The sequence below is a fragment of the Diorhabda carinulata genome, chromosome X (assembly GCF_026250575.1).
Source record: "Diorhabda carinulata isolate Delta chromosome X, icDioCari1.1, whole genome shotgun sequence".
Lineage (NCBI taxonomy): Eukaryota > Metazoa > Arthropoda > Insecta > Coleoptera > Chrysomelidae > Diorhabda > Diorhabda carinulata.
In genome coordinates, this window is record NC_079472.1 from 40,932,449 (window position 1) to 40,947,209 (window position 14,761).

The window sequence follows — 14,761 nt, forward strand, 5'->3', positions numbered from 1 at the left end:
TCCAAATCTTGTATCTAAAATATAGAACGGAGTTCTTTTTAGACTAGGTATAATGAACCTGTCATTATGTGAGCAATGTAGAATTCACCTTCAGAAAGTTTTGAATAGTATACTAGAAAGATGAAACACGACATCGTCAATATTCTACTTTTGAAATTGATTTCAAATCTTTTGAGTCTAGCACTCGATTCTCTGGTAGTTTACAAATTCCACAACACTAAACAAAATTGGAAAGTCGTTAGGAATTGAAAGAAGCTATTTATTTTGCTATTCATGCTTCCCCGAATTACTGTGGATATGATGCTCCAAATTCAAAAGTTTTTTACTACCTTGAAGGTTACAAAATATGGCTGTCATTTCTATCATAAAAGAAATAATGTAAACTTATTTCAGTAGTTTAAAAACTGTGAGAAGATGTGAATAACTACTCCCTTAATATAGTCTAATTATAAAAAAAAAAAATAAAAATAATTATTTCCAGTATCATTTCCTCTAGATTCTATTAAAAAATAAAATAACATTGTAGGTTGAATTATGAAAGAGTGGGAAAAAATTTCTTGATTTCCTACTGATAGATCTATTCTATAAAACGTATTATTTTCATAATTTTGAGAGTTCAACTATACTACCATTTCCCTACTGTTTGTGATTTTCTAAAATTATAACTGGAAAAATCGTGCATATAGATGTTTCAAAAATATTTTTAGTAACAAAATGTTCAACAGAAACTTTGACGAATATATCAAGTTCTGAAGCTGTTTTAAGTTCATCTGCCTAAAAAGTTAAATTACCTGATTCCTCTTCATCGTGTTTACTCACTGATACTAAACTTAATGAAATTATAATTTAATAGTGCTTGAGTGTACAAAATCTAATAACAAAAAACCAACCAAATCCATCTAAAAGCGAAAACGTGTGAGGAGCTCTTCAAGTACAACAAGTTCAACAAATAATTTATTATCGCTAAATAGCTATAAATTATCCTTCTACTATTTAATTGGTATTGATACTTTTATTGGAAAAACTTTGTCACTTTCAATAACGCAATATTCTCTTTTCCTAATCACCATCTACTTCACGCTCTAAAACGTGAAATAATTTTGGTTAACGTTACGCTGGGTTTATCATTCAACCGTTAATTGAACATTCAACTGTAGAAATTTAACAATAATTAGATCCTTATGATTACTTGAAAGGAACTTGAGAAAATACTCTTCTTAATACGGAACTAAGTATTTCGCATTCATGTGAAAAAGAATGATTGACGAGCATCTTGCCACTCACTGTTGGGTGCTCGATTCTTACTATTTCTCTATAGTTAAATCAATAGAAACAACAATTTATGGCATTTTGTCTGTACAAACAGTTGTGGCGACTGCATATTAGCTTATATTGTGTAGAATGTGGAAATTGGTAGTCAAAAATCCTTGAGTAATTTCCGACGACTATGCTTTACTACATGAATTCCCTCAAATTATTCATCGAGAACGCTAGAGGAATACAAAGTGACAATTGACTTCTTATATGATTTTTCACTTTCCCTTTCGTTTTGTTTTGGTTGTTTAGAACAAATATTTTTGAAATTGTTTTCACACTGAATCACAGTGCATCCTCTATTATTAATTTCTATAGTTTTTTAACAAGTTTTGTTTTCATTATCTTTCCAGAAGTTATCAATGATAATCTCATTGTAAGACATCATGAATCTTGAGGGAATCTCACGCATGTATCCAGGTAACAGTGGTCAGCATGTGTTCAAAGTTGCCACAGTGGATTAAACGAACTTATATATATTTGAGAACGCCAATAGTTATGATTTGTGAATACATTAAATCAAATAATGAGTTTCTGAAAAACTTTTTTGGTAAACGCAGAATTTATTATTATTCCATAGCCAAGAGCTAAGAAATATTCAGAATTAACTTGAAAAATTATTAGTTTATGTTGAAGAAATGATCTGATAAGTGAGAATAATAATTTGAGGTTGGATTGATCATTAACCAGAATTATAAGTTTTGTTGATTTCGTGCAAAAAGAGTAATTGACTGTATGTGATTTAATTAGAATACAAAACGAATTTAAAATCCTTATAATTCAGAAACCAGTTTTAAGATTGGATAATTACCTTTAAGATTTTTTATGAATAAACTAATCTATACTGAGGAAAGTTTTCATTTTTTTAACACAAAATATAGTGTGATATGATACAAGAATATAAAGAATATACCCAGTGATATCAGGAGTGCCATACCCGAAATAAATAATTTATTGACGTCGATTATTGTAACTGACCAAAGAGGTTAAACGATAACATGATGAAAAAATTAATAACTAACCCCTAGCTAAATGAGATACTCCTGTCCACGGAGGCGTCTAATTCGTACACGATATTATGCTATTTTGTCTCCTCCTACTTACTGTATCTGCACTCAAACGATTAGGACAGCGGTTTCCAGTGAAAGGAAGAACTTATGAACTGTATAAAAGAGTTCAGAAGCTTAAATGTAGTGATACAGTATATTATAGTAACAAGTACACTTCCCTTTCCAAACGTTACGTTTAGTTTGTAGTAAAACGGTCGAGCAGAGCTGATACGTTGGGCTACTGTACCTGTTTACACTCGTATACAATGTGCAAGCATAAATATGATTGTAGTGCAGGTAACCAAACGCGAAATTTCGTTATAAAATTGACGGCTTGGAACTTGAAGTCCTTTGTAACGCCCACGCATATGAACAAAGTCAGTTATTAACAATATCTGTACGATATATCTTTCGTAAGCAGGTTTGATGTTAATTTGATTATCGTCATGATGTTAAAAAGTCAAGGCCAAAAAATTATTTCTTTAGGATGTAACTCTTGTAATATCCCTGGGTATAAAAGATGAAACGCTCATTTAAGTCGTATGTTATTTCTTGTCACAATACGCAAACATTAGCTTTGAGCTTGGGTTCTGAGTTAAGAGCAAAAACAAACTTCTGAAACATACATATTAATATTATTATAGATTATTTCTAAATGTTCAAATAAATTTATTGTATCTTGAAAAGCACCTCAAGGACAGGAAAACCGACCTCTGCTGCCATTTTGCTTTTGGCGTATTCAATTCGGATGGGTCCGCGGTCCGAAGAAAGGAGAAACGAGCCTTGGAGCGCAGCCATTACGTGCGCTGCACATCTCACGTCTTGGTATTCCATGAAGGCGACGGGAGATCCACCTTTCGTGTGCATGCGCAGGCGACAGAAGCCAGGGAAGCTGTGCACAAGAATATAACAGAGGTGCTGCTCAATGTGTAATTACGTGATTTTTGAGCACACAACATAGTGAGGAGTGTACTTATTTGATGTGTGGGACGCTAAACTGCTGTGTTGCCAGGTATAAAGGTCTGGTTTTATAAATTTATTCTTAACCACCAAGTTTATAAATGAATATTCACTCAATAGACCAGTTATTTCAAATTTTTTAAAACTAAGTCATATGTTTCAAATTATTAATTAAATCAAATTTGAGTGAGATATGAATCTACCTGTATTCCTTAACGAAAGGAATTTATAGAAACGGAATTAAAAGTGAATTTTCAATCCCATATATATCCTGATTTTTTAAATTTTATTTATAATTTTTAATTTCTTACATTGACAAAACTTTTGTAAGAGAATAATAAGAAACCAGAAGCGTTGCTCAACTGGAATTTTAATTCTTACCATTTATAGAGATAAATTATTTCAAGATATGTACAACACTCGGAAATAATTTAATAGTTTTAATAGTATTCTTTGATCAGTGATTTTATGGAATATATTTATGAATGTAAGTTATTATATATTATTCCACACAATGTATATCTACCCATTTAACAACTTGATGTACATTTCAATTTGATAGATGCATTAAATTGATTTGTTTATTCGACTATTGTCATTTATAGAAATTTATTATGAACGTTCCCGTATAATTTGTTAGCTATAATCACGTGTATATGTATCTGCATATTCGGCACCTCAGTCGGGATAACTGTATTTTCGATATTTGAAATGTGCGCTGTAATTGAAGTTGTTAGGTGCGGTTTACGGTGTGGAAAGTATGGAAAGAACTTATAAAGAAAAGTACCGTCTATAAGGGTAGATTCAGTCTAAATGGCCGAACTAACAAAAACGAGCGGACGCTCGAGTATTGTTAATATAAGTTGGGATTGATTATAAACTTTGTACAACCTTTAAAAGAGTAGTTTAAAATATGCAGCGAGAAATCTTGATATAAACTTTTTGTTTTTGTGTGACAATATAAACTCATACAGCAAAGAGCACTCAGTTGATTCAAATGGGAGGTTTACTTCCATTCACTCTATTGTCTGGTTTTTGCATCAAGTGATTTTCGTTTATTTTCCAGAAGGAAACATATCACAGCATGTTGACGAGGAGCTGAAGTTTGGCATCATTGGGTCAATAATTCTGCAAGTAGAAATATTGACGATAATATTCCAAAGCTTATTCATCGCAGTAAGAAGTGACATAATTTTTATTCATATTCAATGTTTCTTTTTCTCTCAATACGCACAATGATGCTATTTCTGCCATTATTCTAAAGGCGTAATATACATCACTGGAAAAGATGCTCTAATCAAGTGTTCTTCCTTTGAATAAATTCATGTTCAATTGACTGTTGTATCTTCAAACCACAGTTGATGAGTGATCTACAATTAATCTTGTTGTCAGATTTGACTCACATAACTAAAGAAAACAATACTTCAATTTTATTGACTTGTAGTGATTAGGAAGTATTTTACTCCCAACTGCAAGATTCTTGTTAGTTAAAGAACATCTATTTATACTTTGCAATTTAATTTTCATACTATAATAATGTATTCAATGATTGCAGTAAAGGGTGATGGTACTGTTTGTAAGAATAAGGAAACTATATTGTCATCACGTTTTCATATGATTTTACAAGTCATTTCCGGCAAACAAATCGAAAAATAAGTACCACACTCCTTACTAACTGACTTTCGATATTTTAAAGTAATGCAATATGACCTGCTTTCTCGATGAAACAAGAAATCATTAGTTTTGACACGCTTTGATGTGTTCATGATCTATTTGGCTATCAATATATATTTTGTAGGAAAATTCAAAATTAAGAATAATTTCTCGTAATAAAAAAATCCTTCTCTTAATCGAATCAGATCAGTCAACAAGCGCCACATCTCTAACAATTCCTCAAACTTGATTGATTACTTCCGCAAATAATCTTATGAGCAGTTCGCACAATAGTCGCCGATTTTATGTTTATTTGGACTCAGAATCACAAGAAAACTATAGTGAATATTCTACCTTATGAGATACAGACTAAAAAAACTCATCATGCGAAAATATATATGTTTATGTTTGACTCATAAATACATATACACCAAATTGTCGTTGTAACAAAATATCGGCCATACGCTTTCATTGAAGCTAAAATTCAATTTGGGAAAATTATTTATTCCATTATAAATACACAATGACCGAAATTGAGCCCATTAAATTTATTTCACAGTAAACTGTTTACATTGATAGAAATGTTTTCCAAATGGAACATTAAACTAGAATAATGGGTATTGAAATATAAAAAGGTTTTATTTTAGAATAAACAAAAAAATCTTTTAAGCAAAATTGGTCGATAACATTGATAGTATGAGAAGTAATGGAAATTATAGCTTTCACAACCTTTGCAATTTCTATGGTTAAAAAATAATTAATTGTTCCTTCTAATGTTTAGGACCACTGCTCATTTTTTCCAAATATTCAGTATTCTGCATTATAAGCCTATTTCAATGCTTCCCTTTTTTATAGTGGGCTTCTTTTCTACCATTTATATTATAGTATGGTATAAAGCATAACGAAAGTCTAATCTCGAAGTTTTAATAATTTTCTTCGATTAGATATTGAAGTTTTTGTTAATCCTGTATAATTATATAAGTTTTAGATCTCATAGACCTTTCTAAAGCATCGAAAAAACTTCTTTTTGTCTCTATTTTTATTAGTATCATGATAATTTTGTATATTGATTAATTTTTTGTGTGTAAATATTGTCTTTTTTTTATCATAAATTATTTACTTGTGTATTAAATGAATTACATTTTAACGCGTTTCTGCTACTTTCAGTATAAACTATTATTTCACAATTGATTAAAAAAGCAATCTTCTTTTTATTAACCGTAACTGCTTCTAACCACAAGATTCATTACAGCTTCCTTTTAATGTTTTTATAGAAAATACTATGATACCTAAAAAGCCTTGAGAACATTTGTCTGTGAAACACTTTTATTTTTATTGTATACTTTTCTCCCGTAAATTGGGATTTTTGATTCTTGAAATAGTTCACACTTTTTAATGAGAACTTGAGATTTTTTATAATTTTACTATATTATTTTGATAAAGACTTAAGTAGAAGTCGAAACGTCATATATATATATATATATTGAGATTAATTGCTCTGTTTAAACCGATTTTAGGTACTATCTTTTCGTTGGTCATCCATTTTTTCTTGTTCCTCTGTGTTCTGTATCCATTATTTGTTTTTGTTATTCTAAAATATGGGATACTCCCTCCATTTCATTCCCTGAGGATTTGCCTTCCACATATATCTAGCTTTTCTTCCCTTGCTTTGTTTGTTAAGAATTTACGTTGGGTTTCCGTAACTGTTGATCTTATTATCGTTTTTAACTGTAGCTTCGTCTTTCTAGTAATTTTATCGCAGTGCTACCAAATTTTTACTTCCCCTCGTCATCTTTGGTGCTAAATTTCGCCTCTCGTCACCGTCGTCATTCATAACCACCCCAAGATGTACATAACTTTGAACTTCTAAGTTCATTACTTCTTCTTCATTCAGTTGTATTGAGAAACTTCTCATTACTCTTTTTCTTTGTGCTGTTGTAATTATCACGAACTTGAATTTTTATCCGTTGACTCAATTCAGTGTCTCTGCTGTTTCTATGAAGGATATGCTAATTTCATTGAGCTCATTTTCCGATGTTCAAAGGATTACTACATCATCTGCATCTGCCAGTAGTTGCGTTTTCCTTGTTTTTAATATCCCTGTTCTGTTCAAAGCGATTTTAGGTACTATCCATTCTAATCCTATATCAAACACCGTAGAGGAGAGGTGAAAGGATACCGTCCTGATCCTCCCTGTTTCAATCCTGTGTTGGTCTGGAAACATATTGATAATGATTGGTTTGCCTTTATTTACATTTTTGTACTTTAAAGTGTCATTTTGTTATGACTTATTTGCTTTTTTGAAATATTAAGATCGTTCATAATACTGTATAAAATCATTTTTTTGTTCACAGTATCGTAAATTTTTTAGAAATCCGTGGAAAAATAAGTAAATTTGCAGATTATATCCATATCCCATTCTTTGCGTTTGTCTCAGATTGAAATTGTTCTTCATATTTTCTCAAACTTCTATCTATTGTTTTAGCCATTATTTTGCAGGTTGTATCTATTATTTATTCTATACATCTGTAGTTTATGAACTTATCATTTTTTCCTTTCTTGTATATTGGTAGCATTTTTGCTATTTTACACGCTTCTGGTATTGTCTCTTATTCCCATATAATATTTATTAAATGATAGATTCTCGTCTTTAGTGTAATTCAACCGAGTTTGATTATTCTGGTTCTATTTCGTTTTCTTCCGGGGGTTTACTATTTTTTAGCCCATGTATGAATTCCTAGTGTCTCCTCCCTCGATAGTGGCAATATATTTTAGTTATTATTCCAATCTTGAGTCGTAAACTCCTCCCATTGTCCACCATCGTTTTCTGCATTGGAGCTAACCATGATCCTTTGTGTTCGAAACTTTGTGCTGGCAATAACGAGTCTCACCTCAGATAATAGCAATAATCATTTGATTAAAAGGAAATGCTGAAGGTCGTCGATGTTTTCCGATTCTTAAAAAGAGAATATATCATGTCTATCACATCATTGAAGAGCCTTCGATTGAAGTATTCAGATACAATAATCCTTCACAATCTATTCGATCTTTATACCGCCTTTGCAAAAAAGTATCAATTAAAAAAAATCTCTCAAAAATTAAACACAACGCCTTTAGCTTGCTATCGTGTAATCTTCTTTGTGACATCAAAAGTGAATCAAGCAAAATAAAGTAATAAATTTTCAATTAATTGAAATGTTGAAGATAATATCCATTGACATGTAAAGTCACTGTTCGAGAGTATGCCGAACATTTTGAAGTACTTGAGCGGTTATTAGATTGCATTCTTTAAAAACAATCGGGTTAACCTGATAGTGATGTGAATGTTAGGAAAATAATTTAGATGACGTTCACTGTTGTTCTACAATAACATACAAGAGGGAAAATCAGCTGAAAGCTGAAAGATTGTCCCGTTTCTTTTTTGGAACTGTAAAAATTATTGTGTCATTTAATAATGTGACGAGGACACATCTGACGGCGCCGATCATAAGTTACTGTAGTGGGAAAAATTGTGAGTAGTTCTATCTAAATGAGAACTATTAAACTATATTTAGATGTTTGTGGAAAAAGTTGGCTGTTAAAAGAGACTCTGGAAGTCTATAACTCAATATTTTATTGGCAATAGGAAAGACCCTAAATTTGGCTTTATATGGGGCGAAGCTAAATAATCAATATATAAATTGAAGAAACATATTTGAATATAATTGGTTAGTTCATTCTGTATTAGTTTTATAGACGTCGAGAATTTTTATCACGCTTTAAAGAGAAAGTATAGACATACATCGCTAGCTCATATATTTCCAAAATATGAGATATTCATCATATGCATATCATATGCATTCTTAGATATATATTTTCTATCCATATGGACTTCCTTCATTTGTTGAAACTAAATAAACTACCGGTCAAAAGTTTCTGCCCTCCCCATAATCCATTTATGAAATTTTAAAATATTAAACTTTAACACAGTTCCCTTTGTTTACTTTATACGAGCGCTTGTTTATGTTTTGTGGGTAAGTGCGAAGTACCGGCTAATTTGTTGATTATTCTTTAACTGTGAATTATTTCTTTGTCATTCAATCTCAGTTAGCTCTGTGAGGATGCTATTATATTGATCAGTAAACGTTATCGATAACTCATAGGCGCAAAAATAGCAGCTCAGATCAAAGAATCCAGGGATCTGCCTTTTAGTACTTCTACAGCAAAAAGGAGATAGAGTGACCTGGCCTTTTTGGGAGGGTAGCAGTGAAGAAATATCTTTTAATAAAACTAAGAGTTTGCAGTGGGCTAAGAAACATTAATATTTGATGCACGAAGAGTGGAAAGAGGTTTATTGAGTGATGAGTCAAAGTTTGGATTTTGAGAGAAGAATATGTGTGTGCAGGTCCAAGAAAGAATAGACATGAAATCCATGTGCAATACCGACTGTGAAAAACGGCGGAAGCTGGGAGATTGTTACAGAGAATGCTAAAATTGTGCACCGAAATAATAAGTAAAAAGGGGCTACATCGATGAATTGAAAATTTAAATATGTGATAATTACAGACTGTAGTTTTTAGATTACTACATTTCTATGTATATCAACATCGGAGGTTTTGTTCTTATTTATTTTGTATCACATAATACCGGGCAAAAACTTTTGACCGGTAGTTAAATTCGTAGAGGGGTTATTACTGTTAACCTCAAACTTGAACGAATTGTTTGAGGTTACTATGAAAATAAAAACTCTTCCTTTAGGTTCTTATTAATCTCCATTTTAAGATGTGATGAGATTTTGAAAGATATTGATTAGCTATATAAAAGTACATTACGCAAGTGACGTTGTTTTAAGAATATAGAGCTTTCATCTATAATCTTTCTACAGTGTACTCTCAAATTTGTCAAAATTATTTCAAATTTTTTAAATATTTTTTTGCTACAATTATTTGCTTGTAAACCTGTAGTGACTCAGGCATTTTATTCTTGGCCTGTATATAGTGAGTCAGTTTGGTAGTTTTTTCACTAGTCGTTGGTTCAGCCTACTGATTAATATTCTAATCTAGGGTGCTCATTTTGCGTTCTTTCGATCTCGAATCGAACCACTTACCACCATCTCTTATGCAGTAGACAGAATGAATGTGAACATGACGCGCTGTAGACGTTCATAAATATCAAAGTTAGTTCACCTTGTTGAGAAACCGTGACAGACAATGATCGCGCTAGTGATGTTGAAGTTATCCAAATCTTTTTTCAAGGCACTGAACGTCACAGAATGTCAAAAATATAACCTTACTTTTGTAGAGTAGCTTCTAGTTACACATGGTAATTTGATAATTATAAATAAAATAACTCGAAAAATTAAAAATTACTTCTCTGAGTCAAGGGCTGATAGAATTTGTTCGTGTTCATGAGTTTTTATATAAGCCGGCTCCAGTATCGCATGTATACACATATAAGACGGCTGATTACAAGAAATTTATAAAGAATACCAACCTATTGGAAAACTCCATGACAAGAACTAGTGACTAACTCCCTGAGACAAATATCTGAGATCATTTGCTAGAACCAACGGCTTAGAAAACGACAAGCTAAAGCTAATCGACACTCAAAATGTACAGGTTTCCTTATTGAATGTTTTGTTAAGACTATTTTCAAAAAGTTTAAAAACTGATCGTGTAAACTCCGAGTCCTTCTTGTATGTTTAAAAAATTCGTCTGGATCTATTTCTTTCATTGTAAGATATATTGTAGTAAAGTAACTATTTCTTTTCAAATTGAGGGGTCTTACCCTGCCAACGCTGTGTCAAATGTCGGTTTCATACAGTAAAGTAAGTATATAATACTTTTACGAACTCATCTCCGCCCTGGAGCCAGCCCTGCTGGGATATAGAGGAATTCTGACATTCGGCGAAGACGCCGCGTTTGATGAAAACCCGGAATTCGTTTGATCTTTGTTTTTGTCTAGGTTTTTATAGCAAGCGGTTTATTTACATTGTTTATTTTGAATAATTCCTAGAAAGGTTGTTTTGTTTCTTTATATTTCTAGATCTTTTGAGAATTATTCTGCGATATACAAGGAGTTTATGTAATGCAGTTTAGTTAAGCTTATAATAAATAATTGTAGTGAACTAAACGAATTAGCAAAGTAATCGAAGATAAATTATAAGTCTTTTAAGGCATAGTTATAAGTGAATTATGATAAGTTAGTTAGGTGAGTATTTCATTTAATTAAGATCCTAGGAGACAGTGTTTATTAATTAACCCCACGAATAGAAATAGTGTATTTAAGTTAGAAAAACATTAGAATACATTATCAATAATTCAAAATCGTCCATGACCGTTTGAAAATCTTTCTCCCCTTCAAATCACTGAAGGATATCGCGCTCACAACAACCGCACTATCTCTTTCTATTACTTTTTTTGCTTATTGCTGTGATTTTTTATTACCTATGATAACAATATGGAATGTGATCCACATAAATTTCACATTTAGAATTCTTGTAGCTGAAATTGCCATTTTATCTTCATTTTATATAAAGATTTTGAGAGCTTTCACATAGTTTGACAATTATACGGCTGGTAAAACAAAATGACAAATTGTCATTTTCGTAATTAATTTTTTATGGACTTACGAACATCTCTATCTATTTTCACTATTACTATTGATAAGAAAATTTTGGGAGTGTTAAAACCTGGCAACACATTTGTCTTGCTACAAACTACGGGACTGTGCGAGGGTACATACGTCTCATTTTAGTGCGTGTAGAGCAAACCCTCTCCACTTAATTAATAAAGTTAGTCTAAGTGTTAGTGAATAACATGCGTCATCAAAAACTTTTATGATACTACGAGGGTGCTCGCGTTTGTTAATCACAACAACTATCAAAGAAAAAGTATGTTAACCCTCTAACAATTATGGTTTTGAAAGAAATGCAAAGCCATTATATAAAATCTATTGATAATTTGCCAATTATATGTTATTAGAATAAATATGAACAATAAAGATTTCATCATCAAAAACGGTTTACTAGATCTGACAGGATATCTGAGTATATCATATATGTATATTACGTGTCAAATTTAGAAGACTCAAGCCTCAAAAGTATGTATTTGTGTATAAAATATACTTTTCCACTTGGAAATTATAGCCCTCTTTCTAATTAAGTACTGTTTCTAAATTGAGTTTTTTTAAAGTCAAAATAGAATAATCTTTCAATCAATTCAAATTATTTAAGTTTAAATTAATCATAAGTATTCAGGTGATTTACAATTTTGTCGCGGGATTATGGATTTAACCATAAACACACAATCAAGGAAGCATACTCAAGAAAAGAATATAGATAATTTCATTATAGAATACGTTTAGATGTTTCAATAAACAATTGTACAAACTTCATTTCAAGATCTAAAAATACCAAAATAACACATTATGTAATGAATTAATTTTGGATGAATTTTGGTAGTATTAATTACATTTTTTATGTGGTAGGAGAAGTCCTCATGGACACCCGGCGTAAATGTTGTGTAGTGTCGTACTCTCACCGACTGAAGCCTCTCTGAGCTGTCGCCTTTTGCAATGGTATTAGCTCTCGCATTGCTTCGTTGCAAAAGCTATCTAGTTCCTACTTTCTTTCTCTTTGGTTTCTATTATAGCCCGTATATACTCACAAGTGTACTTCCAAGATTTCTTCGATTTTAATGTTCCATCATATTGGCAATAGAGGAACTTAATTCACGTTCCTGGATATACAAGTTTCTTATCTCTTCCCATCTGGAGCAGTGGAAGAGCGTATGCTCAGCATAGTCTTCCTCATTGCAAAAGGTGTATTGGTGCATCCATGGTGCATCCACGGCCTGTGAGTACTTGTATTAAGTAGTTTACCCACACTTCGATAGCAGGTATGAGTCGGTGGTTACATCAGTCATATGTTCCCTTGTCCCATTTCACTTGCTTCATCTGGATGAGATTTCATCTTGCGTCAGCTTCCGACACTTCGATGTACCTGTCTTTTCACTCTTTTACTTGCAAATAAGGAATCAAATTAAAAATAATAGAGGTTTCTACATAAATTGCGATCTCTTTGCTAGAGATAGGCTCGACATGTAGGCTTCAACTCTTTCTGCTGTGTCAGGACAATTATTAATACTATTATTTGAGCCGATTTCAGGGTGTTTATTTCTCCACCTACGATTTCGGTCAATTGAGTGACATTAAATATTTATTTGAAGGGTGAGTAATTAGCTCAAAATGATTCACCAAAACGTATATTGGAATAAAAAATTACTATAATGTAGTCAAATCGGCAAATAAACTTATATAATTTATGAAGAGAGAAGTTTTTCTTGGATTCCTGAAATTATATAATATAAATATGTTGGTTAGTGGTATATAATACGTGTTTGATATCATTAGGAAAATAAACTGTATCTCAACTAACCAACGGTAGTTTATCCAGAAAATTCAAAATAACGGTGATTTTTTATAAGCCATGCGTTTAAAGATTTGATTCAATTTTCAATATGTTTTAGTTCAAATTGAAACTTTGTTTATGTTGGAATTTAATCAATTGTGATTTATATGATTTTTATATTCAATTATTTCTTAGAATCATTTTTATAACTGTATTTTCCTGAAAAATCGCTTTTTGATTTATATCTAATTCTCAATGTTTGAACTTTTAAATTACATAAATACCACTTGAAAAATAGAATCTTGAAGCTTTTAGAAACGAGCATTTGAGTTCTGTTGGATAAATATTTCTGCTGATGATTATTTATCATAATCAGTTCCAAATATAATACCTTTATAAGCTTCCAGTTATTAGTTTTTTTATTCAAAAACTTCCAAAGATTAATTCATATTATAGACATGGTAGTTTTGTATACAAATCTTGAAAGTAGAAGTACACTTCTGCTCACTGAAAAAGCATACACTTACATTTTACCCGTGTAAATCAGACTTACTACTTAATGTTACTGTCATTGTCAGTGACAGATAATTCAATAATTAATTCGCGTTCAGTTGAAGTGAAAGTATAAATAATGCCTCCTCAGGTAACTGAAATTCAGAAATTTGCCTTTATTGTCAAATTGGAGAATGGCTGGTCAATCAGAAGACTGGCAACTCATCTTTGTCTTAATGCGAATAGTACCGTGGTAAAAGTGAAGAAGCGATGGGAACAAAACGGAACCTTGCGTCGAATGTTTGGGTCTGGAGGAAGGAAAATTTCAAATGAAGCATAAGATGTTGCACTGATTAATTTTTCAAAGGAACATCCTTTTGAATTTGCTGCTAGTGCTTCATACGCAAAAAACTTACCAGGATACTGTCCTAAGGCATGTAGACGAATTAAAAAAAATCTGTACAAATGCTAGGAAAGCATTGCTTTCACATGAGTGCAAGCAATCTAGAGTTGTGTTTATACTTGATAATTGTCTCACAGATGAAAAGACATTCAAATCGTTTACATATCACCAAATTCAAAATTTGAAGACCAATATATTTACGGAAGTAAATCCGGTAAATTTCCATTAAATGTTTGGGCTTGGATTAATATCAATATGCTTGGAGTTTGTTGAAGATTGGTACAAGGCTCAACTATGAAGTTCACCTCAATATTCTAGACATTATTTTGCCATCGGTAAATCAAACCTATGATGGAAACGATTTTATTTACCAGCATGATGATTTCCCTGCGCGCATAACTCAAAATGGTTTCGACAAAACAATATTCAGACTTTACTTTGGCCGGCAAATAGTCCCATTGCAAATTTGTAGGCATGGTTGATATAAACCAAACGAATTTT

The 14,761-nt window shown here is 31.7% G+C and overlaps 1 protein-coding gene across 1 annotated transcript in view; it reads right to left on the minus strand.

Moving 5' to 3' along the window:
• The window catches only part of LOC130901965 (protein couch potato), an 885,499-nt gene that overhangs the window by 19,730 nt on the left and 851,008 nt on the right, over positions 1 to 14,761 (minus strand). Inside the window, exon 9 of the mRNA XM_057813694.1 lies at positions 3,075 to 3,255. Coding sequence (XP_057669677.1) covers positions 3,075 to 3,255 — 181 coding nt within the window. The remainder of the gene's footprint in view (positions 1 to 3,074; positions 3,256 to 14,761) is intronic.